The sequence below is a fragment of the Stigmatopora argus genome, chromosome 20 (assembly GCF_051989625.1).
Source record: "Stigmatopora argus isolate UIUO_Sarg chromosome 20, RoL_Sarg_1.0, whole genome shotgun sequence".
Lineage (NCBI taxonomy): Eukaryota > Metazoa > Chordata > Actinopteri > Syngnathiformes > Syngnathidae > Stigmatopora > Stigmatopora argus.
In genome coordinates, this window is record NC_135406.1 from 12,166,847 (window position 1) to 12,192,552 (window position 25,706).

Genomic DNA, 25,706 nt, shown 5'->3' on the forward strand with positions numbered 1-25,706 from the left:
AACATTACATTCCCTTTGTAGTTCATTTATCATCTCCTATAAAACTTTCTTACTCAAAGTTTTTCCAATAGTTACACATAAAATAAAAATCTAGTTACATTTCTGCCAATCATCCCCTTCAACATAAAAAAGATAAAAATAATTTACCGTTAATTTCAGACATGAAGTTTCCGTATTTTAACACCTGTAGAAAGAAAACAATCTTTTACATATTAATTTGTCAAATTGTTCAAATTAATGTATTCATTTTCCTCTTAGTTTTAAATCTTAGCAAATAACGCTTCTCTTTTTTTGTCACCTTTGAATTTGGAAGGCTGATTTTGTCAACAAAAAGATCCAAAAAGTATTTTTCACCAAAAAGAGAGCTTTATTGGAACTACCAAAGAGATGACACGTTAAATTACAGATTAAAAAGTGTAAACAAGATTTTCAGAATGCAAAATACAATTACACTTCGATTACAATGATCTTTCGGTTTAAAAACGTGATTCATCTTCTAATATGACAAAAGTATAAGGACATTGTACTAATTTATTAATTTTCAGCAAATTAATTGTCTTTCACACCATATTTCTACTAATGTTTCTTAGATCCTAAATTCAATATATCAATTATTTTCATTAAAATGTATCATGTTTGAATAACACTCAATATTCTTGATGGATATGCTAGCAAATTCAATAGACAAAAACTGCAACTTTTCAAATTTCTTAGCCATGTCTTTAGCTGTGAACACATATTTTCCATATTTAGATCACATTATTGATTATTCACTTTGTAATTCCCTAATTTAGGCTCTACCATTTCGTAAGTAAATAAAATCTTCAACGACACTCAATTTTCTTATACAGTAATACCTTGACATACAAGTGTTCCAACATACAAAAAATTTGAGATACGAGGAATATTCTGAGCAAATATTTTGCCTTGAGATATGAGACAACTTTGAGATATGAACATACCAGATGGTTCCATATTGTGAGTCGGTGGTAAAATAGAACCAATTTTGGTGTTTTTTTTTAGGATGGAAATTGATTAATTTGTTTTTGTTCATTTCTATGGGAAGAATTGACTTGAGATACGAGTAAATTCACATACTAGCTCGATCCCGCAGTAAACTCGTATCTTAAGGTACTACTGCATTTGAATCGTGTGGATCGATATTACACATTAAAAACTGTAAACAAGATTTTCAGAATGCAAAACACAATTATACTTCGATTACAATGATATTTCATACAGAAATTGATAAAGCAAGCAAAGCCGTCATTGGCCACTCACTGCTTAACACAACACGTGTCTTTTAAGTCTATCCTTTGGACTAAATAAATCTCTGGCAAGAAGTTGAGCAGGAAAAGGGTTTCTGACCGATGTGGGTAATTGTGTTTTTAAGATATTCCTGTTACAAATTGAGCAAAAAAAGGCTTTTTTCCTGCGTGGGTTGTTAAGTCTTCTTTTCAGGTTCCCTTATGTGAAAATGTTGGAACATTAACTACGCCTGGAAAAGGTTTTTGAATTGTAAAGCTTTTTAATTGGGCTGTTGTAGCGAATCTGTGGCCACAGACTGAGCAGGAAAACATTGTTCTCCAGTATGGGTTAATAAGTGTTCTTTTAAGTTTCTCCTTCGGGAAAATGTTTGACCACAAACTGAACACGAAAATGTTTTTTCACCTGTGTGTGTTCTTGCATGACTAATTAAGTGTCCCTTCTGTGTGAATCTTTGACCACAAACTGAACACGAAAATGGCTTTTCACCTGTGTGTGTTCTTACATGACTAATTAATCTTCCATTCCGTGTGAATCTTTGACCACAAACTGAACACGAAAATGGTTTTTCACCTGTGTGGGTTCTTGTGTGGGCTTTTAAGTTTCCCTTGTCTGTGAATCCTTGACAACAAACTGAGCATGAAAATGGTTTTTCACCAGTGTGTGTTCTTGCATGACTAATTAAGTGTCCCTTTTGTGTGAATCTTTGACCACAATCTGAACACGAAAATGGCTTTTCACCCGTGTGTGTTCTTGCATGACTAATTAAGTTTCCCTTTCGTGTGAATCTTTGACCACAATCTGAACACGAAAATGGCTTTTCACCTGTGTGGGTTCTTGTGTGGGTTTTTAAGTCTCCCTTATTTGTGAATGTTTGACTACAAAATGAGCACGAAAATGGTTTTTCACCAATGTGGGATCTTGTGTGGGTTTTTAAGCTTTTCTTGTGTAAGAATCTTCGACCACAAACTGAACACGAAAATGGCTTTTCACCTGTGTGGGTTCTTGTGTGGGTTTTTAAGCTTTCCTTGTGTGTGAATGTTTGACCACAAACTGAACACGAAAATGTTTTTTCACCAGTGTGGGTTCTTGTGTGTATTTGTAAATCATGCTTTCGAGAAAAGGCTTTAGCGCAAACTGAACACGAAAATGGCTTTTCACCTGTGTGGGTTCTTGTGTGCCTTTTTAAGTTTTGCTTGAGTGTAAATCTTTGACCACAAACTGAACACGAAAATGGTTTTTCACCTGTGTGGGTTCTTGTGTGGGTTTTTAAGTTACCCTTGTCTGTGAATCCTTGACCACAAACGGAGCATGAAAATGGTTTTTCACCAGTGTGGGTTCTGGTGTGAATATTTAATTTATCCTTGTTTGCAAATGTCTGACCACAAACTGAACACGAAAATGGCTTTTCACCTGTGTGTGTTCTTACATGACTAATTAATCTTCCATTCCATGTGAATCTTTTACCACAAACTGAACACGAAAATAGTTTTTCACCTGTGTGGGTTCTTGTGTGGGTTTTTAAGTTTCCCTTATATGTGAATGTTTGACTACAAAATGAGCACGAAAATTGTTTTTCACCAATGTGGGATCTTGTGTGGGTTTTTAAACTTCTCTTGTGTAAGAATCTTCGACCACAAACTGAACACAAAAATGGCTTTTCACCTGTGTGGGTTCTTGTGTGCGTTTTTAAGTTTTCCTTCAGTGTGAATCTTTGACCACAAACTGAACACGAAAATGGTTTTTCAGCAGTGTGTGTTCTTCTGTGCATTTTAAATTTTCCCTTGTGTGTAAATGTTTTACCACAAACTGTACATGATAAGGGTTTCTCCCCAGTGTGGCTCCTCATATGTGTTTTCAGAGAAGACTTTTCCCCAAAAGTTTTCCCACACTGAAAGCATTTGCAGAGTTTGTCGCCACTGGGATTTTTCTTAACACCTTCAACATCATCATCGTCAAAAAGCAAGTCATTTCCATCTGACAAAGGAGCAATTAAATTTTCTGCTCGCCATCCTTCCATTGAGCTGCCGTTCAGAGGCTCCGCTCCCCCACTGGCCATGCCCAGATCATCTTCACTCTTGAAAGGCTCACCAGTTGACCATTTGACACATTCCTCGTTTTTGATTGGATGTTGCTCTTCTCTTTTGCACTGTTGAGAGAACTCTGGCTCCTCCTCTTTAATTTGGGGCCATGATGACGTGTTTGCAAGCTCCGCCCCTCCACTGGCCTCGCCCAGATCATCTTGCCTAGTCAAGGCCTCACCAGGTGACCAGGTGACATCATCTTCCTCCTTTTGGATTGGAAGTTGCTCTTCTCTCATTTGTTGTTGAGGGAACCCTGGCTCCTCCTCTTTGATTTGGGGGAGCTCTTTAAGGCCAACAAACTCTTGCCCATCAGGACTTAGATTTTCCCTGAAGCCTGCAAAGACAAAAAAATAATATGTATCACTACATGTAGCCAAAAATGGGCATTTTTTTTTCTTAATTTTACAAGTTTATTATCACAGCATGGTTGATTATTTTGCAATAATATATGCCAGAAAAGTCACGTTTTAGGTTTGATCCAGTCATCCGGTACACAATTTAAAGACAAAATAGTGGTGACATTCAGATTATGTTGATTATTTAAAATATTTTATCCTTTTCATTTATTGTTATTCATCACATAAACCTCCAAAATTATTCCAAAATCTAATTTTTCACGCTGACCTAATGTCACCGAACAGCTTCCGGTTCGAGTGATGCAAAAATAAGTAATGTAATTTTTTTAATCGCATAATTTTATGAGCAGGTAAATGGTTTTTCACCAGTATGGATTCTTGTGCGAGATTTTAAATATTGCTGATGCGGAAAATATTGACCACAAATTGAGCATGAAAATGTTTTTCACCAGTGTGGGTTCTTGTGTGTATTTTTAAACTTCCCTTCATTGTAAATGTTTGACTAACAAACTGAGCAAGAAAATGGATTTTCACCAGTGGGTGTTCTTGTGTGGCCTTTTAAGTAGTTCATTTTGAGAAAAGGCTTTACTACAAACTTTTTGGACCAATAACGTCAAAATATTGTACAGTGGTACCTCGAGATATGAGCTTAATTCATTCCGGGACCGAGCTCATATTTCGATATTCTCGTAATTCGAACGAACGTTTCCCATTGAAATGAACTAAAAACAAATTAATTTGTTCCAACCCTCTGAAAAAACACCAAAAACAGGATATTGGATTGGAAAAAAGTTTTATTTCTTCTAATTTGCCATCTGTTAACAAAGTAACACATAACTAGTGGTTTAATATTACTAAAATGTGTTTTATAGAACTAAAATTAGACGGATTTCGCGTAGGGTAGAGAGAGAGAGGGACATAAAGGGGGGCGGGTTATGCGGGGGAGACTTTTTGCACCGGTGAATCGTAATATAACATAAACAAATTTAAATCATCTGGATTACGATGCAGACACTCAAAAATAAGTTTAATCTAACCTTACACTAAACTTTCTCCCGGCCGGGTTGGCGCATCAAGGGTTGTTTGCTTTTGTCTTCCCTTCAAAATATTCCCAAAATGATGCACACAAATGTCCTCACAATAGGATAACGTACGACCACTTGTCAACGAGAAGCAATATATACTACTCGTGCTAGCGATCGCTACGCTTTTTGCGCTGAGTGATGGGAAAAAACACTGAAAAAATGCAACGCTCCACCCAGTACTCGTAGATATTTGTTATGCACGCAAAAAAATGGGCAAAAAAAGAGTTAAGTGCATTAAGATCAGAAACAGCCTCTCATGTCTTGGCCACCTGGCTTTCTCGTATCTCAAAATTTGTCTCGTATCTAGAGATAATTATTTGCTGGAAATTTTACTCGTATCTCGAAATGCTCGAATGGTGGGGGGCTCGTATGTCGAGATACCACTGTACTTACCACTGTTGTATTCTCGTCAACAGCCAAATGTGTTTAAAACTGTTTTTTGGGTGTATTTTTACAAAGAAAAGGACTAGTGGGGTGTAAAGTATCTTCACCGTTGATGGTAGGCCCTTAAAATTTGCCAAAATCTTTTTTGGAGCCTTTTAATTGAAAACTTTCTGTTTTATGTTTAAGATTTTAATTCAGTTTCAATGCTTTCACCAAAGGGGAGGCATCAAAAAAGTATTATCATTTATTCAGTAGCTAGCTAGTTTATTTGGGGGATTTTTATTTAAAGAAACCATTAAATATTTCCTTTTTTGTAGTTTTTCAGAGAGAAAAATAAATTAAAATTAAATTTAAAAAGCAAAATGGTTTAAATCATTTATTTTTACATTTTTATATTATATTTTTATTAAAACAAAACAAAAAAACTCTTAGATTTTTTCATCAAAAAAGTTTTTGGGGGAAAAAATAGTGGGTAAAAGAGTACATATTCAATTTATTTATAATTACAGCAGGCCGCACCACGGAGTCAAAGCGGGCCAGATTTGGCCCTCAGGCCGCAAATTTGAAACCTTTGTTTGAACGCTGCTCTGGTTGTTGTTTAGTGCATCTGCATCTTCAGTTTTTACATTTTCAATTTACAGCATGTAAGTAAGTGTTACTCAAGCATGCAGCCAAAAATTGAGGGCGAGTATCAGGAATGACTCTTCAATGCCTCTGGGGGGCGCTCGCTCTTTGCGTAATAACGAAAAATACATTGTGATAAGGATACTGTTGGGGTTATCAATATTATAAATGTGCTTGCAATGAAGAACGCTTTGCTTTATTTTGGATATTAAACATTATTATAAAAGTGCTTGCAACAAAGAACGCTTTGCTTATTAGGAATATTACCGTAATTACTCGAATATAACGCGCACTCGAAAATAAAACGCAGGTAATTTTGGGCCAAAAAAATCTGGAAAAACGCAGTACTCGAATATAGTGCGCACCTAAAATTTCCCGCTGACGAAAATCAGAAATCTTACCTTTTTTTTCTTCGTTTCACGATTAGTTTTGTTCAAAACCGGATAGAGAAATCTTCAGGTACGAGCGTGTCGAGTGTCGTGCAGTTGGGAGTTATGCGTTTGAATTTTAGGGCAATAGATGATACACAGAGTGGACAAACATATCATGTAGACATGTTATTTTGCAATACCTTTTAGACTTCCTTGAACATTGACTACATTTCAATTGACAATACCATGTTTTAATTCAAATATCTATTGTCATTCTCAAACAAGAAAAGGAACATACAAATTGAATAAATAAATGATTTGAAGATATGCACAATGGAAAAGACTATCACATGTAACAAGGGAATGTACTGCCCCCCGCTGGACATATTTATAAATACAAGTACGTACTACACTACAATGTAGTATTCTACTTTCCAGCTTATTAATGCAGGATTGTGATGTTTGTGAGGCTTGACGATCTTTAATATGCGTGTATTTTGAATTCAAAGTTGGAAATTGCACAATGTCCGTGCGTCAAAGTGAGTTTGACAATGCTTTTTTCGATCGAAAATTTGTAATTTATTTTAGTTATTGATTATAACACGCACCCCCAACTATTGGAATTAATTACATAGCAAAAATATGCGTGTTATATTCGAGTAATTACGGTAATCATTATTATAGATAAGTGTGAGAATATTATTCATTATATATGTGCTTGCAATGAAGAACGCTTTGCTTTAATTTTAGAGTTATTGACATAAATGAAATGCATTTTAATACATCTCTTGCAAAAGTAATGACTGGTTCGCATCAAGAGAACTGAATTGTTTTGGGAAGCATCGGCTTCTCATGACGGTTCACAACAAGCGCTCTTGGGAAGATTTGGAGAACTGTGGATTGTTTGGGGAACCATCGGCTTCTGAAAATGGTTCACAACAAGCGCTCTTGGGAACTGTGGATTGTTTTGGGAAGCGTTGGCTTCTCAAGATGGTTTCACATCAAAACTCTGTTGGGAAGAATCGGAGGACTGTAAATTGTTATGAGACTCTAAAAATGTTTAGACTTCTGTGATGCATGTTGTTAAATCTCATGAATAAATTAGCAAGAGACATCGAGTGGGCAGAATGATCTTGACCGGAGACGCGTGTGGATCGATTCTCTCTTGCAAGAAATACGGATATAAGTCAGATGCCTCTTTTGTTGAAAGGTGAATTTGGGAATACCTATTGGTGAACCTATCATTTTGGTCCTTCGAGCCTGGGAGTCAACATACTGGAGGAGTCCGGGCGCTTGGTCGACATCTCTGGAGAAGACCATGGCCACGGCGTCTAAAACCCTTTTACGGGCAGGATTTTCGGCGGAGCGCCTGGATTCACGACGGTTGAAGACTAATCCTACTAAAGGAGACATCTGAGGACATCTCTGGTGAGCCACGTCCAGATCATCTTTACTCTTGAAAGGCTCACCAGTTGACCATTTGTTGGAATTATTGTATATAAGTTATCCTGATTTTAATTTAGACTGTCGAAATGTTAGTTAATAGAATTAGAGTGTCTTGAGCCCTTGGGGAGTTTCACCTTATTCAACAAAGAGGAACTACCCAGGGGGGCCGACGTCTGTTTGAACTATTGTGTGAGGGTTGCAGGATATCGGGAAGGAGACTATAAAGATGTTATCTTGAAGGGGCATATGGTCATGATCAAAGAACCTTTTGTAACTGGGAGATCTCTCTCTCCTTTGATCAGCTTAAAACTTCCTGTAACTTGGACACTCCCAAAACACAATAAGAGACTTTGCAGGAGGGGACATTTTCAGAGTGCTTCGGAGGACTGTGACGAGATCAGTACCGTGAACCTCTCATTTTTAAATAAAGTTAACTAAAATTCTCTGTGATTTCCTTCTTTTCAGATTGGTGATACAAATGTCTGGTGTTTAAACCTAACATTTAATTGGTCCTTCGAGCCGGATTCCAAGATACCGGACGATCCCAGCGGGTGAGCAAGATCCAGAAAAGTCTGTGGCCACAGCATAAAGATCCTTTTCCAGGACTGTTTCTTCCTTACGGGCTGGGGTCCAATGGTTGAAGGGATACCGAGGACGCAGAGAATCGTGAGTAAATTTTATTTAAAAAAGGAATGAATGAGAACGAAGTAAAAATAGAGAACGAAGTAAAAAAAAGGAAATAAATAAAAAAAAGGAAATAAAAGCCCTGAGAATCCTAGGCACTATCAGGTAAAATTCAAACAACAAAATCCGTGGCGGACAGACCCCCTTAGTTGAAAAAGACTAATTAAATTCTGTAAAGGTTGGCGGAGCCCTGGTTATGGTGAACAAAGAAGCGAACTAAAAGGAGTGAACGTGTAAAAAGTGTGAAAAGAAATACATTTTACCATTTGGTGATTTGTATCTCATACCAAAACAACAGGAGTCAAATGGCGACCTCTAGTGGATGTTTGTAGACATGAAACTCCGCCTGAAAAGGTTGAAGTGAGTTTACCACTAAAGGAATTTATCGCCATCCTGTTGACTAAACCCAGTGTTAGTGCACTATAGGTGCAAAGACCCACTGGGACTAAATTTTATTCAAAAATGGGTAAAGTACAGAGTAAAAAAAGTAAAAAAGAGGAATTCCTCTCGGAACTTGCGTCTAAAGACTGGAAGATAGTCCATAGAGAGGATCCCGACGCGGTGGAATCCTTGCGTTATTGGGTAAAAAAATATGGGTTCACCGGTAGACTAATAATAAAAGATATCCGTGAACTACAACAAAAAAATCGAAAAATCGTGTAACAAAAAACGAAGTAAAATGCAAAAACGAGGTTATGATCAAACCAAAATTTGGCTGCGGATAGCAGGGCAAAGAGAAAAGGATGAGAAAGTAGCTAAACAAAAAAGAGAAGAGAAAAGGCGGGAAAGAGAAGAGAGGGAAAAAAAGGTCATGTATCACAGGAAGGAAGATAATGAATATGTGGGTCCATATAGTGGAGTAAGACAAATGTTAGCACAGCAACAAGAACCAACTACTCTCGAAACGGCGATCTCCGGATCACCCCCTCCACAATATAAACTAAAAGAAACCCATCCAAAAGTACATCAAACTAGATCCCAAGGCGTAATCGGGGAATGGTCAAAAGGGTTAGTAACGGGACTGGAAGGTGTGCTGTCACCCCCACCAAAAGGAGCAGGGTGTAAAATACAAAAAGGGGGGGAGGAGGAGCACATGTATCCTTTGATAGAGTTACCAAACCCACAAGCGGGTGACCCAAACGCGGCACCCATCGTTAGAGTTTATAGGACGTGGACACAGGAAGATGTGAGGAAGGCTGTAGAAGGAATTTCGCACCCAAAGGAAGATTTAGCTGAGTGCGAGGCAGGAATGGAAAACCTCAGACATTCATACCATTTAAATGGAATGGAGGTACAACAAGTATGGATGTGTAAATTGGGATCAGATTGGTTCTATGTTAAAGGGTCTTATAATCCGACCGATGGCGAAGGTAATATCCTTCCGCCAGAATCAGATGGGTTGAATGATCAAGTGAGATTGTTGTTAGACAGAATCAGAGTAAAATATAAGAAAAGGTCAAATTACACTGAAATAGGAAGATGCAAACAAAGCTCGGAGGAATCATTTGAAGAATATAGAATTAAAATGGAAAAAGTATTTAGACAACACAGCAGATTAGAATATGATGAGAATGATGCGCGCCCCTACAAACAACAGTTAAAAAACGCCCTCCACTCTAATTCCTTGCCAGAAATAAAACAGTGGGTTGATCGCCATTACATAGGAATGAACGGAGGAACGTTGGGGGATTACATAAACCATGCTCTTCATGCAGAAAAGGTGATAAAAAATAAAAAACAGCAAAAGAAAGAAGCAGTTTTCTTTTATGGGGACGAAGATAGTTTTGGGACTGAAGCGTATTACCACCAGCATTCGAACGGTAGAGGTCGCGGCAGGGGAAGAGGTCGCGGCAGGGGTGCGGCCAGCGGGGGAGTTCTCAGGTTTAAACCGGGAACTTATCACGAAGGCAATCCGAGGGCCTGCTGGTCGTGCGGCAAAGAGGGCCACATAGCCAGGGAATGCAAAATCTACCCTCCCCACGTACCGCAACGACGTGATAACACATGACTAGAACGGGAGGTAGCAAAACAAATGGCTACCAAAAGTAAAGATGAGATACCAATTGGGTACAAGGGAGAAGTGGAATGTAAAAAAGAAATGGGATATGAGGATAACATCGGGAGTGAAGATGAAATATTGAATTTAGACGAAATATTATTCGAAGAAAAGGTCAGACCAGAAGTGATAATATGGGTACAAGGCAAACTGTTAAAATTCCTTTGTGACACAGGAGCATGTAGAACCACGATCAGAGAATCAATACCAAACTTAAAATCAAGCCCAAGTTTTGCAATAGTTAGGGCAGCACAGGGCGCCACAAAATCAGTACAAATGACAGAACCAGTCTGGCTTAGGGATCCAAAAGGCAAATCATGCCAGTTATCGATCTTAATACTACCTGAATGTCCAGTAAACCTTTTGGGCAGAGACGGCCTTGTGGGGCTAGGCCTGGCCGTTCTGCCAACGTCAGATGGCATGAAAATAATTAGACATAAACCAGAACAAGTGTTCGTGTTACAAGGGATGGGACAGCGAAAATTACTATTATTCTCTGGACATTCCAAACAAGCCACCGATGCAAACAGGAACTAGTCTAATACAAGAGGGAATAAATTCGGTGCAGTTTGAAGGGGACCGTATGTCCCCAGAAAATTTACATGTCACAATGTGGTATATAAATAAACCAGATCTAAAGTACAAGGAAAGCCTCGATAAAGTCACCCCAACTCGAATAACGGTCACTTACCTATATACAAACGGGTTGGCAGATGCTGCAACCGCAGTCGCCTTGCCTGAAAAGGCACAAGCCCTTTTTAAATTACATACGGCACCACACATCTCTTTGTGTAAAGCCGAACACACCCAGTGGAAAGACTTAGGCAGGCTAGTGGAAACAGGGGAGAGAGCACATGACTGGGAGCCCTCGGGGCCTAATACATGGTATAGTGCGTCAACTGAGCTGTGGCGGAAATCGCTTTTTTGGACAGTAACTGTCGAGGCGGGGGTACACTTAGTTCCAAAACGAAAGTGACAAATATTATTTTCAAAAGACGAAGAAGAATTGCTAAAACAAATACCGGCAAAATTATGGTCTAAAGGGCCTACAGATGTAAGACTCATAAAAAGGTGCAGAACCTGTAATGATTCGACCTAAAACTGAATATAAACCTCGTGTAAAACAATACCCACTTAAAATTGATGCAATAGAAGGGATAAAACCTGTAATAGACGACCTACTCAAAGCGGGGGTATTAATAGAATGCGTCGACTCTCCAATATTCCAATAACACACCAATATTCCCAGTAAGAAAAGCTGCTCCATCAAATGGATGGAGAATGGTCCAAGATTTAAAAGCGGTAAATAATGCAGTAATTCAAAGATTCCCAACAGTGGCAGATCCATATACATTGTTGAACTCGCTAAACCCAAACGCAAAATACTTTACAGTAGTGGACATCAGCAATGCATTATTTTCGGTACCAGTACATAAGGACAGTCAATTTTGGTTTGCGTTCACGTTCCAAGGGAAACGTTATACATACACTCGACTGCCGCAAGGTTACTGCGAGAGTCCGACTATATATTCTCAAGCTCTAAACGCAAATTTAGCAACCTTAGAGCCGCCAAAAAGTAGCCAAATAATGACTTACGTAGATGACATTTTAATCGCATCAGAAACCAAGGAGCAATGCGAAAAAGACACATTAGCGTTGCTAAAACACTTAGCTGAAGAAGGTCATAAAGTCAGCAGAAATAAGTTACAATTCTGCCAAAAAGCGGTAAAATACTTGGGTCAACAGCTAAGCGCGGGGGGGCAGAACAATTTTAGAAGAAAGAAAGGTGGCAATCCTAAAAGCACCGAAGCCACTTACAAAAAAGCAAATGATGTCCTTTTTAGGGCTCACAAATTACTGCAGATGTTGGGTACCAATTTATGCCGAATTAACAGCACAATTGCAAGCCCTGATGTATAAAGAAGAACTAAAAATGTCAGACAAATTGAAATGGACGCCAGAAGCAGAAACGGCATTTTGCGATTTTAAACAGGCGCTAGTGAGTAGTAGCACACTCGCGTTGCCTGATTATTCTAAAGAATTTGTACAAATGGTGGACTGTAAGAATTATTTCATGACATCGGTATTGACTCAGAAATATGGCGAGAAGCTGAGACCACTGGCATATTATTCCACAAAGTTAGATGCAGTGGCCTGGGCACTGCCACATTGTGTTAGAGCAGTGGTCGCAGCATCACTAGCGGTAACCGCAAGCGCTGAGGTGGTATTGTTCCACCCATTAGTTTTAAAAGTTCCCCATGCGGTCTCAGCTCTACTCTTACAAACAAAAATGAGTTTTCTGTCACCGGCAAGACATCTGTCTTGCATGTCAATACTACTGTCTCAGCCGCATCTAAAAATAGAAAGGTGCACAGTGCTCAATCCAGCAACACTAGTTCCCACAGAGGAGGAAGGTGAAAAACACGATTGCGAAGCATTAGCAGAACAAAAGAGTAAAAGTAGACCAGTCCTAAAAGATACACCGCTAGAAAATGGAGAAATAATATTTGTAGACGGGTCCTCGAAAAAAGATGATAAAGGGAAAACAAAAACCGGCTACGCCATAGTAACTCAAACAGTAATACTACAAGCAGCAGCGTTACCGCAACATTTCTCAGCACAAGCTGCAGAATTAGTGGCACTTACTGAAGCATGTAAATTAACGAAAGGACAGGCGGTCACAATATATACGGACAGCCAATATGCGTTTGCAACCACTCAAACATTTGCGCAACACTGGAAAAATAGGGGTATGGTCACATCAACTGGAAAACCAGTGACTCACGCCAAATTACTAACTGAACTATTACAAGCCGTGCAACTACAGACACAATTAGCAATATGTAAATGTACTGCACACACATCAGGTACCGATCCCATAACAAAGGGTAACGCCTTCGCGGACAAGATTGCTAAACAGGCAGCACAAGGGGAAATAACAATTCTAAACATGGAAGTAAATAGCGAAAATGACCAACAAAAAATGGATGATAAAATACTCATAGAAATGCAACAACAATCACCCAAACAAGAACAAGAACAATGGGAAAAGAAAGGCGCGCGAATAAAAAACCAAATATATATATGACCAGAAGGTAAACCAATCCTACCAAAAAACCTATACAAATGGGCAGCTATTTTGAGCCATGGTAAATCACATGTCTCAAGAGGAGGGATGATAAGAATGTTAAACCAAATATATACAACCTATGGATTTAATAACTATTCAAAATTTTTTTTGTAGAACCTGTCTAATATGTGCAAGACACAATGCACAAGGTAACCTTAGACCAAAACGGGGTCAATTCCCAAAACCAGAATATCCATTTCAACACATACATATGGATTATATAGAACTAAATAAGTGTGAAGGTAAAAAATATTGTCTCGTAATAATAGACTCGTATTCAAAATGGGTAGAAATATTTCCGACAAAGACACCTGATGCCATAACAGTAGCAAAAGCATTATGCAAAGACATAATACCGAGATATGGCATTCCAGAAATAATCTACAGCAGGGGTCTCAAACTTGCGGCCCGCGGGCCAACTGCGGCCCTCGGGACGATAATTTGCGGCCCCCGTCTTAATATGAAAGATCAATTTTTTTTTTTTTTTTTTTTTTTTATTTATTTTTTTTTTTTACCCCTTTCCCCATGATGGCGCTGTTTAAGTGGCAGCCAGTGGCAGTAGCTCTGTCCACTCATGTTTTTCTTGTTTTACAGCATGTTTTACATGAAAAATTAGAGGGAACATTGACATGCACCTGCTTGTGGCAGGTGTGATACTGGTGTGCCGATAGCGAGCAATGATGAGGTCGAGACCGGATGATTCGCCTAAAGACGTTTCGCCGACGGACGTTTGACAGACGGACAGGTCGTACTAGTATTTGTTAGTTTAATGATTAAATACAAATACTAGTATTTGTATTTAATCATTAAACGCTGTTTTCAGCTGGATTTGACCGAATTTGAGAGCATTTTGAGCCGTTTGGCGAATGGACGTCTATAGACGTTTATTTGCCTCCATCGCGATATCATCCAGTATTTGTATTTAATAATTAAATGCTGTTTTAGGATGGATTTGACCCGATTGCTGTCATTTTACGGCTCGGTTCTGCTACATCTGCCTGCCCAAGAGTGCTTATTCCCGGACTGCCATTGATGGTAGACGAACATTGATTTTTACTATAATTTGGACAACACCGGCGGCGGGCCGGATTAAAAATCCTAACGGGCCGTATATGGCCCGCGGGCCGAGGTTGAAAAACTTGTACACACACGATCCGGCGGGGCGAGCGTTCGAATCCCGTTTCGGTGAAACCTCCGTTCGGCCGAATGAACGTTCGGTGGAACGTCCATTCGGCGACCTGCCCGTCTGTCAAACGTCCGTCGGCGAAACGTCTTTAGGCGAATCATCCGAGTACCGATGATGTCGCTCACACTGGTACTCAGTGAGCTCAGGGAGGTTGTCTTTCTGCTCAGACCAACAAAAAATTAGAGGGAACTTTTGTTCGGACCTGAATGAACCAATCACGGTGAGGTATACGGCTCTGGAGGGCGGGACATCGGCCGGGCTGTCCAGTGCCTCGCTCACTCACTCATTCATTCCTCCAATCAGCTGGGCGGAGGAGAAGCCGTGAGGCCGATCACTCCGCTCGGCGCGCACACTCCTCCGCTGCTATCAGCATAGAACTGAATGAGGCGCTATGATCCGTGATCCAGCCTGTGTCAGTGTCTGTAGCCATCTCCGCGATTGAAACGGAGAGCGAAAGTGCACATGCGCCACAAACCCGCGCGACTGAATGTGAAAGATCAACCCGAGACTCATTCCAAGTGGAAAAACATATTACAGAGCCCCAGAGATGTCTCTTTCAAAGCCTGCCGTGAAGAGAAAGGTCGGTGATGAGCACAGACAGTTTCAAGAAAAGTGGGGAGTGCAATATTTCTTTGTTGAACACAGGGGCACCCCGACGTGTCTCATTTACACTGAAAAAGTTGCGGTGCACAAGGAATACAATTTGAAACGTAATTGTACTACGAGACATGCTGAGGAGTACGAAAAATACCAGGGAGATGAGAGAGCCAACCAGGTTGCCAGTCTTAAAACACGTCTTCTGAGGCAACAGGATCTCTTCAAGAAGGCTACCAAAGACAGTAATGCAGCAGTCAAAGCTAGCTACGCCGTTTGTGAGTTGATTGATCCTGTGCTAAGTGATCCCAAATGGCTCATGGACTTGGCTTTTCTTGTTGATATCACACATGAGCTTAATGTACTGAACAAGAAGCTACAAGGCCAGGGGCAACTTGTCAGTGCTGCCTATGACAACGTGAGAGCATTCTGCACTAAACTTGTGTTATGGAAAGCCCAGCTCTCTCAGACAAACCTTTGCCATTTCCCAGCATGCAAGGCTCTCGTGGATGCAGGCACACCATTCAGTGGTGAGAAGTATGTTGAGGCCATTTCGAAGCTACAGGAGGAATTTGATCACAGATTTGCAGACTTCAAGACACACAAAGCCACATTTCAAATTTTTGCGGACCCCTTCTCCTTTGATGTGCAAGATGCCCCTCCTGAGCTTCAAATGGAGCTCATTGACCTGCAGTGCAACTCTGCACTCAAAGCCAAGTTCAGGGAGGTGAGTGGAGAAGCAGACAAGCTTGGGCAATTTTTGAGAGAGTTGACCCCCAGCTTCCCTGAACTTTCCCGAAGGTTCAAGCGGACCATGTGCCTTTTTGGGAGCACATACTTGTGTGAGAAGCTCTTCTCCACCTTGAACTTCAATGAGTCCAAGTACAGGTCCAGACTTACTGATGAGCATCTTCAAGCTCTACTGAGGGTCTCCACTGCTTCCTCCCTCAAGCCAAATGTGACTCAGCTATGTGAGAAGAAGCGCTGCCAGGTCTCTAGCAGCAAGGAGTAGGCAAGAGAAGCCGTGTTCAGAATATTTCATGTTCAATGTTCCATTCAAGTTCAGAAAGTTAAAGGTTAAAGAGCTGTTAATACAGACATTTGAAACGGAATAAAAATAATTCATTTTCTCTACTTAGCCAGCCAGTGTATATCTACTGTATGCTCATTAGTATTATTTGGTTTTGTATTACTGATTGATTTATTTTATATTCATCTTTAAGTTAATTCATTATTTTTTGTTAAAAAATAAAGATATTTGATAACGTTGGAATGTTTTATCAGTGCTTTTCTTGTGGAAATCCTGATGCGGCCCAGTCTCACCCAGACTCGGCCTCTAGCGGCCCCCAGGTAAATTGAGTTCGAGACCCCTGATCTACAGTGATAATGGGACTCATTTCGTAAACCAAATAATTTCAAAAATAGGACAAGCGTTTCACATCAATTTAAAACATCACTGCGCCTATCATCCACAGAGTGCGGGACTGGTGGAAAGAATGAATGGCACCATAAAAAATAGACTCAGAAAATGTATGGAAGAAACTGGTAGACTCTGGACACAATGCCTAGACTTAGTAAAACTACATATAAACATTACCAGCACAAACGGATTAACCCCGTATGAAACCTTATTTGGCAAACAGTACAGATTACCTTATTTTAAAAATATTTGGGAAACAGATGACGAAAGCAATCTTGCGGATTATATGAGAAAAATGCTACAAAAACAAAAAGAATTGACAGAACAAGCTAATGATGATACGCCATCTGTGTCGTTGCAGGAAGACCAATTAGTTGAACCAGGTGACTGGGTCCTGATTAAAAGTATAAAGAAGAAACACTGGCACTCGCCTAAGTGGGAAGGACCCTATCAGGTTTTATTAACCACAGGAACGGCAATTAAAATAGCAGAACGAAATACCTGGATTCACCTGGCACATTGCAAAAGGGTTATCGAGTATGACTAAGTTAACGATTTCAATCATTGTGTTCAACCTAGCCATCGTTATTTGTGTTTTAGTGATCGCGCTGTGGTATCTGCTGTAGTAGCATTGTAATCTTTCACCCGCCTCCGGAGGAAGTCCGACTACAAAGGGGGCTGTAATTTTAGTTTACAGTCATCTCAAACCCGGTGAAGATGTCAACAGCTCCGTTCTGGCATTAGGAAAGATTACAATCTACCAGCATGATATTCACCCGGGTACACAAAATAGGATTGGCGGTGGGAGGAACAATCGGAATAATAATAGTAGTAATTTTATTGTTACATGAAAAGTCACTCAATTTGCAAAAACGAAGAGTAGGACATTACTATCAAAATCCCTCTAGAATACAACGGAAGGTGATAAAGAATCCATGCAAAACGACAGATAGCAAAGATGATACCCATACTTACCAATTGTATTATTGTTACCAAACCAACAGAATTGAGGCAGTAATTACATTTGACCAAAATTTCAAGATAGGGGGATATCGGCTGAATGATTGGAGCGGGTATGATTTTTACTTGGACAGTGCTGGGGCGAAGGAATCGGGTCACTGGTGGGGTGACGTGGCGGCTACAACTGGGAAGTGGTCAAGAGGTTCGTATGGGTTCTCCAAGAGAGGGGCCAGGTGGAAAAAACAGGTAACCCTGACAAGAACAAAAAGCAGTTTGTTGTTAAATTTGAATACCACTCAGGTGCCACTCGGCGAGCCCGAACAATTGAAGGGCTACACAAACAAACATCAATGCCACGGGCTGATGCTCTGTGTCTGGAGAGAACATCAGGAAGACCCATGCGTGCCCATAACGTTCTGTCCAAACGTCACTACCACAATTGTTGAACCTAGCAAAGAAATAACTCCTGGGCCGAAATCAAAGTTTCCAGACATGCCACAAATATACATTGAACCAGAGGTGGATGATTTGTTTAAATTTGCGACAGGAATTTCTAAATTAGATAACAATTGGCTCCTGATGGCGGAACAAGCCGCTCAAGTAACGCAAGCAGACTGTGTGGTATGTATGGGGGCCAGACCAATGCTACAGGTAATACCCTAAGCATTGAGCTCCACCTGCCTGGTAGACGTGATGAACAAACCAGTACCATCTCAAAATTGTTTGTACTGGGATAGTGTTTTTCCAATGGCGGATGAAGAAAAGGAGAAACCAGTGTTTTCAAAGAAAATAGCACGGGCCAACTTCACGTGCATTAAGAGAATAGGAAAAGGGTTGATTCTGGGACGACTTAATAGTACACAATGTAAACAAGTGGTGACGGTTGATATAGCATTCAAACCGGTAGCTCGTAGCGACATCTGGTGGTGGTGTGGTGATAATAGATTGTACGACAGGTTGCCATTCAACACTACTGGCTATTGTGCATCTGTGTCATTGCTCCTGCCTGTTTCCATAACAAAGATGTCTGCTCCTGAGTTGGTCACTGTGGCAGGAAACATCTTGCCTCACCACTGGAATGGCAGAGCCAAGCGGTCCGCTCCTGGATGGGGCGACGGGGACCCAACCTACATCGACAGCATCGGGGTTCCCCGAGGTGTACCAGATGAGTATAAGCTCGCTGACCAAATGGCAGCTGGTTTTGAATCATTCCTGTGTTGGTGGTGTACTATTAACAAAAATGTGGACAGAATCAACTACATCCATTACAATGTGCAACGACTGGGGAACAGGACGGAGGAAGGGTTTGCAGCCATCCATGAACAGTTGTCGGCGACCTCCTTGATGGCCTTCCAGAACAGAATTGCTGTTGACATGCTCCTGGCAGAGAAAGGTGGCGTGTGCTCCATCTTTGGCGACCAATGCTGCACGTTCATCCCTAACAACACAGCAGCTGACGGGAGTTTAACCAAGGCCCTGGAGGGCCTTCGATCCCTCAACAGCAAGATGAAAGAACATTCTGGAATCGACACCTCAATGTGGGGCGAATTTGGTAGCATGTTTGGCAGATACAAACAGTTGATTGTATCAGTTTTAATGTCAATCGCTGTTTTTGCTGCCATTCTCACAACTTGTGGATGTTGTTGCATTCCCCTTATTTGTGCGTTATGTCAAAGATTAATAACAAATGCTATACAACCAGTCAAATCAGAAATGTATGCCTTATTGACATATGGAGGCAAACCACGGGATGATGACGACGCCGACGCATCTGGGGATGAGGAGGAAATGCAGTTCATGGGACTGCCTGACATGTTCCAAGATGCTAAAGACTCTGGCATTGACTTTTGAGTGTAACGTTTTCTGTTATTTTTGTGATCCTGTGATGCGAAAATCGGAAAAGAAGAGGTCATGGGTGATGATATTTTATAACAGAATCCGGATAAACAGGAGGGTAATGTTGGAATTATTGTATATAAGTTATCCTGATTTTAATTTAGACTGTTGAAATGTTAGTTAATAGAATTAGAGTGTCTTGAGCCCTTGGGGAGTTTCACCTTATTCAACAAAGAGGAACTACCCAGGGGGGCCGACGTCTGTTTGAACTATTGTGTGAGGGTTGCAGGATATCGGGAAGGAGACTATAAAGATGTTATCTTGAAGGGGCATATGGTCATGATCAAATAACCTTTTGTAACTGGGAGAGATCTCTCTCTCCTTTGATCAGCTTAAAACTTCCTGTAACTTGGACACTCCCAAAACACAATAAGAGACTTTGCAGGAGGGGACATTTTCAGAGTGCTTCGGAGGACTGTGACGAGATCAGTACCGTGAACCTCTCATTTTTAAATAAAGTTAACTAAAATTCTCTGTGATTTCCTTCTTTTCAGATTGGTGATACAAATGTCTGGTGTTTAAACCTAACACCATTTGACACATTCCTCGTTTTTGATTGGAGGTTGCTCTTCTCTTTAGCACTGTTGAGAGAACTCTGCCTCCTCCTCTTTAATTTGGGGCCATTCTGAAGCATTTGCAGGCTCCTCCCCTTTGCTGGTCACGCCCAGACAATCCCTTCTCACGGACTCACCTGGTGACCAGGTGAAATGATCTTCCTCCTTTTTGATTGGAAGTTGCTCGTCTCCCATTTGTTGTTGAGGGAACTCTGGCTCCTCCTCTTTAATTAGGGGCCATGTTGTGGTGTTTGCTGGCTTCGCCCCTCCGCTGGCCACGCCCAGAACATCTTCCCTCTTCACGAACTCACCAAGTGACCAGATGAAATGATCTTCCTCCCTTTTGATGGGAAGTTGCTCGTCTCCCATTTGTTGTTGAGGGAACTCTGGCTCCTCCTCTTTGATTTGGGGGAGCTCAACTTCCCCTTCAAGGTCAACGGACTCCTGCCCTTCAGCACCAAGATCATTTCTGAAACCTGCAAAGACACAAAGATAAATGATTAACCATTTTCCAATTATTAAATGACTGCATTTCTTGTTCACAGAAATGAAACCAGACGGGAGAGGGCGCCATACATTCATTTAGTCACAATGCAGTACAGTGGTACCTCTACATACGAGCCTAATTCGTTTCGGGACTGAGCTCGTATGTCGATCTTCTCGTAACTCGAGTGAACGTTTCCCATTGAAATGAACTAAAAACAAATTAATTCGTCCAAACCCCCCATCAAAGCTAATGCTGACAGTCGAGTCTGACCTGTTGTATTTCTGGCATAAGTTTTGATTCTATTTAGGGCTGAAAATGTCCGTTCGACAGAAGCAGTGGACACGGGGATGGTCACTGTCAAACCCACTGTGTACAGCCACCCCATGCTCTCACTCAGATTTTTCTGCTGAAGGAAGTCAAGGAGATCAGTGGGAGATTTTCCTGTAAAATCATCCGTGGCATATACATTACAATCAGTTCTGTTCTTAGCCGACCGATGCAGATCGAAAAGTGTACCGTGGCTCTGCGTTAAAATGGAGAAAGCTGCATGTGGGAAAGTTTTCTGGTATTCCCAAAACTTCTGTGGGTCGAGGAGGGAAAGAAACATCAGTCTTTCGGGTTCTTGAAATCTGGTCCGCGTCTGGCAAGTAATATTGTCCAGAATCCTGTCGTGGAGTTGGTGGTAGTGCGCGCAAGAATCTTGCGCTTGACCTCTTCGTGCGCTTGGAGCACCCGCACTGCATTCTGTGGCCTCGTAGATTTCCTCATATTGACCCCTCTAGCGCTCAACGGTCACAAAACTCCTTTACTCTTGCAGGACAAAACTGCACATCCAGTTTGTTGTTCTGTAGTATTGAAAAAAGCATGTCGGAATGCTCAAAAATGCCATTAAATGTGTGAAGCAAAAAAACAAAATTCAAAATCATCCAGATGTGCTTTAAATCCATCAGCACACCGCACAGAATCATTCACCATTATAGAAACAAACAGTACTTCTAGTTCCCTTCTCATCGCTTCCTCCATCACTTCAGCAACAGCAGTGATCAGGTTGTTTTGTATTTTGCCCGACGTGCCACTTAACACTTTATTAGTGGACAGGTGGGAATGTAAATCTGTGTTTCTCTCAGCAATGAGAGAAAGAAGTTCCACATAATTTCCTTTGTTTGGGGATGCAGCGCTTTCATCGTGTCCCCGAAATGAAAGTTTACAGTCTATCAAACTTTTTAAGATTTCCCTATTTTTCTTTACCTTTTAGTTGTGGCACTCCGTTTCCCTGCGCCCTTGCTCGCTGAACTGTAACTTCACTCGGGTTTTCCAAAATGTTTTGGAGAGCACCGTTGCTTGTAAGTGTCCGGCAGTGCCTTGGTGTCTCGTTGCTGCTTTGGTTAAACAAGTCAAATTTGCAAATCCAGTGTTGCTCCAAACACCATGTCGATCGGTGGCAAATAACAAGCACTCCCAGCAATACAATTTGCAGTGTTCCTCGGAGCCCGTGAGCCAGGGGTTGCGCTCGTAGTTAGCGAACTGAAAGTGGCGGACAAACCCTTTTCTTCGTTGTAACAGGCTTGCTAACTTCGGAGTTGGCAACCCTTTCTTAATGATTTCCATTTTTTTCTGGAAAAGTCCGTCTAGAAAATGGCTTCATCAGCAAATCTGCAACCAAATCCGTTTGTTTTCCTCCGTCAGCCGTTGTGGGTGGAGTTTGTGAGCTCTGGCTGGCTCACTCTGGCTTTGGCCTGCCTACTCTATCACTGGCCAATCATAGTTGGTGAAAGCGATGACGTATCCCTACGCCTGCGAGAAGGCTTTGGTGTCACCAAATCGAATTCTCATTGATTAAAGCAACAGTCTTATCGACGCTTGTTTAATGCAGAAGAGCAAAGCCTGCAGAATTGATTGTGAAGGCCTTGAGGCAATATTTTACAATACAATATCACGTAAGAGCACAGCAAGTGAACACAAAAAAGTTAAGAGGCTGCAACTTCACATAAAATTGTTTCAATGGATAATGAGTAGAATCCGGACACAGTCTAAAAATGTTACTTTTCTTCAAATAAATGAAGTATTTGCTTTAACTCCTTGAAGGACTGCTAAAACAACAAACAAAAATTTGGCATTTTATGAAATATTTCGAGATTAATTAGCCCCATGGCAACCAAAACATTTTTTGTTAAGCGCAACATTTTTTTTTCCTCAAGTGTTCCAGTGCAATAATGAGAACAAGAAAAGCTTTTTTGTTTGTATTTCACATCTGTATGTAACACAAAAATAAATAATTGAATTTAACTTATGCACAATATCTTCAAAAACCACCAAATAATGGCTGAAATGTGATTGGTTAAATGCTTCAATATGAAAACACACATCTGGAAGCAGTGCAACCAGGGGGAAAGCAATGAAAGGAAGCTAACAGACAATTTGGAATCATTTAATAAGTATTGATGGACAAAATATAATATATGATTCAGATATTTCTTAGGCCAGCAGAGAAGGCCTTGACGGCACACCACTGTCTTTTATTCAAGCTAGTCTGTCATTATTTTGGGGATATATTTATTTAAAGAAACCATCAAATATTTCCTTTTTTGTAGTTTTTCGTAGAGAGAAAAATAAATTTAAATTAAATTTAAAAAGCAAAATGGTTTAAATCACTTATTTTTACTTTTTTATTTTTATATTATATTTTTATTAAAACAAAACAACTCAATATTAGATTTTTTAAATAAAAATGTAAGGTTTTTTCTAGAAAAATAGTTGGTAAGAGTACATATTAAATTTATTTATAATTATATTTGAATTTTAACATGAAAAATGAAGTACTCTGCAGGCCGCACCACGGAGATTTGGCCCTCGTGCCGCAACTTTGACACCTTTGTTTGAACGCTGCTCTCGTTGTTTAGTGCATCTGCATGTTCATTTTTTTGCATTTTAAATTCACAGCATGCAAGTGTTATGTTACTCAAGCATTTAGCCAAAAATGGAGGGCGAGTAGCAGGAACTGTTGAAGGCCTTTGGGGGCGCTCGCGCATTGCGTGATAAAGAAAAATACACTGGATACAATAAAGGGAAAGCTACTGTTTGCTGCCGTTGTTAAAGGATAAACACGTTGAGACCCATTCTTTCCGTCCTAGAGTGGTCACATTAAAATAGAAATAGCATTTATTACGTCTTTCTTCGAACGGCGCTAGTGCGAATCCGTGAAAAAGTACGAATGCTACAATAATTTTACGTCAATAGAATACCTTTAAGCCTTAAAGGTATTTTTTCCATTAAACATTGAGTGAATTAATGGAAATAAAAAGTCAACCCACCTTCTTGTCTATATCCTTTGAGGTCAAAAAGTTCCTCCTGGAACTTTGGCCGTTTCGTTCCTGCAGGCATTTCCACGCGTGGATTCTGATGATGGCGGCGCCTTTGTTGATAGCTGCTAGCTAAAATAAGCTAAGCTAAAGTAGAGCGCAAAGCTTTAACGGGTTCTTCAACGACTTGAGGTCTTGTTTCTTTGATAGATGCTAGCTAAGATAAGCTAAGATAAAGCATAACACGCGCTTCGACGACTTTTTCCTTTAATAGCTGCTAGCTAGGCTAAGCTAAATTAGCCTGGAAAGCTCCAACGAGTTCTTCGGTGACTTGTTTCTTTGATAGCTGCTAGCTAAATTAAGCTAAAGCACAAACAAGCATTCGACGACTTGTTCCTTTGATAGCCTCTAGGCTCAGCTAAAGTAGTGCGCAAAGGTCCAACCAGTTCTTGGACGACCCGGACTTGTTCCTTTGGTAGCTGCTAGGCTAAGCTAAAAAGGGTTTTGCTGATAGTGATGGGACGATCGACACTAGTGAGTCAATAGCGTGCCGAGTTCAAGAGAGAAAACCCGTATTGGGGCGTGTATAGTATAAGAAAGAATCACGTGACCGGTACAGGAAATGTATCGTTTGGCCAAAGTGTTTAGTATAAAGAAATAAACTGTATCAAAGTGTCGTATGTCTGTTGGATGGGCTTTTGCGTAATTATGATATATTTATCAAAGGAACAACTCGTTCTAAGTTTTCCCCAGTGTGGAATCATTTTGATCGTGTGACGCAAAACGAAATCACTTTTATTTCATATGATTTAACAGTTAACAAAATGTGGACATAAGTTAAAAAATTTAACTCGAATTTGATCTATTTTACTTATCAACTCCGTTTGGAATTAAAAAAAGGATTTATTTCACTAGCAATGATTTTATAACTACTGCAGGGTTCACTAATGAGCGACCAACACGGTTTCATTACAGTGCCGACAGTGTGTCAATAGTAAGAATTTCTTGAAAAGAAATGACCATGTCTAGTAAGGTTCTCTCTACTAATGTTTTTATTCCCCCATTATTAGTAACACAGTGTAGATTTATATTTGGAAACATCAAAATAGTTGTAAAGTATTTTTCAATCTAAATAGCAATTGTAAGTATATATGATCAAAACTTTGTTGATGTGACAATGTCATTTTTTTTGTGGGTTTGCAGTTAAGACGGAGAGACCAAGTATGACCAGTGAGTGGACAATCTCCAAGAGTCAAATGGTCCAGTGGTTAACTGAGTGTGTCTCCACCCAGAGAGAGGGGGGTCAGGTCCTAAAACAAGCTTTAAAAATCTAATAACTCAATAAATAACTTATAAATCAAATAAGTTGAAGTCCCAAGCAGGCTTTTGTTTTGACGAATTCAATGATGTTTATTTGGGCCAAATGTGCGTATGGCTTTTAAGGAGTGGAGTTGGATATTGCCTTTTTAGAAAATCCTTCATCATGCCTGTTAAACTTATTTTCAGAGTAAACAGGTTGACTTTCTCTGGAGAAAATATTTGAAATATGATTAATGTTAGTGAAATGTTCATTGGTTGTTAGTGATCCATTTCATTTGAATATTACTTTATTAGTTTGATTTTTTTTAGGTGATAAAATAACTCACTAAATAGCAATTCATTCACATTCATCTTTGGTCCGGGCTTGCTTTTATTATGATATATTAGTTTTTGCAATGGTCTTGTATTGTTAACTCAAAGAACTAAAGTACACAGAATGAAGGACACAATAGTATTAGTTCTAATCATTTCTATTCCTAAGTAGTCATTTACAATATATTTTCA

The 25,706-nt window shown here is 40.1% G+C and overlaps 1 protein-coding gene across 4 annotated transcripts; it reads right to left on the reverse strand.

The window, feature by feature from the left end:
* Positions 1 to 344: 344 nt before the first annotated feature.
* Positions 345 to 24,476, reverse strand: LOC144065519 (uncharacterized). 4 transcript variants are annotated; one of them, XM_077588444.1, is made up of 3 exons: positions 7,397 to 8,320; positions 1,756 to 3,684; positions 345 to 1,647 (listed from the first exon to the last, which is right to left on the reverse strand). In XM_077588444.1, the coding sequence occupies exons 1-3, from the start codon at positions 7,581 to 7,583 to the stop codon at positions 1,529 to 1,531; spliced, it is 2,235 nt and encodes a 744-aa protein (XP_077444570.1). In that variant the 5' UTR covers positions 7,584 to 8,320; the 3' UTR covers positions 345 to 1,528. The 4 variants fall into 4 exon arrangements, with proteins under 4 accessions (XP_077444570.1, XP_077444571.1, XP_077444568.1 ...); XM_077588445.1 differs by lacking the exon at positions 7,397 to 8,320 and adding an exon at positions 23,895 to 24,472 and having other exon boundaries at positions 345 to 3,684; XM_077588442.1 differs by having other exon boundaries at positions 345 to 3,684.
* Between the last annotated feature and the right edge of the window lie 1,230 nt (positions 24,477 to 25,706).

What these genes read in the sequence shown, in the direction of transcription:
- LOC144065519 (XM_077588442.1), bottom strand. Translation starts at nt 7,583, where the DNA reads ATGTCTCCTTTAGTAGGATTAGTCTTCAACCGTCGTGAATCCAGGCGC. An exon ending in AATGATAGGTTCACCAATAG is followed by an intron (nt 3,685 to 7,396) that starts GTATTCCCAAAT and finishes TTGTCTTTGCAG; the next exon opens with GCTTCAGGGAAAATCTAAGT.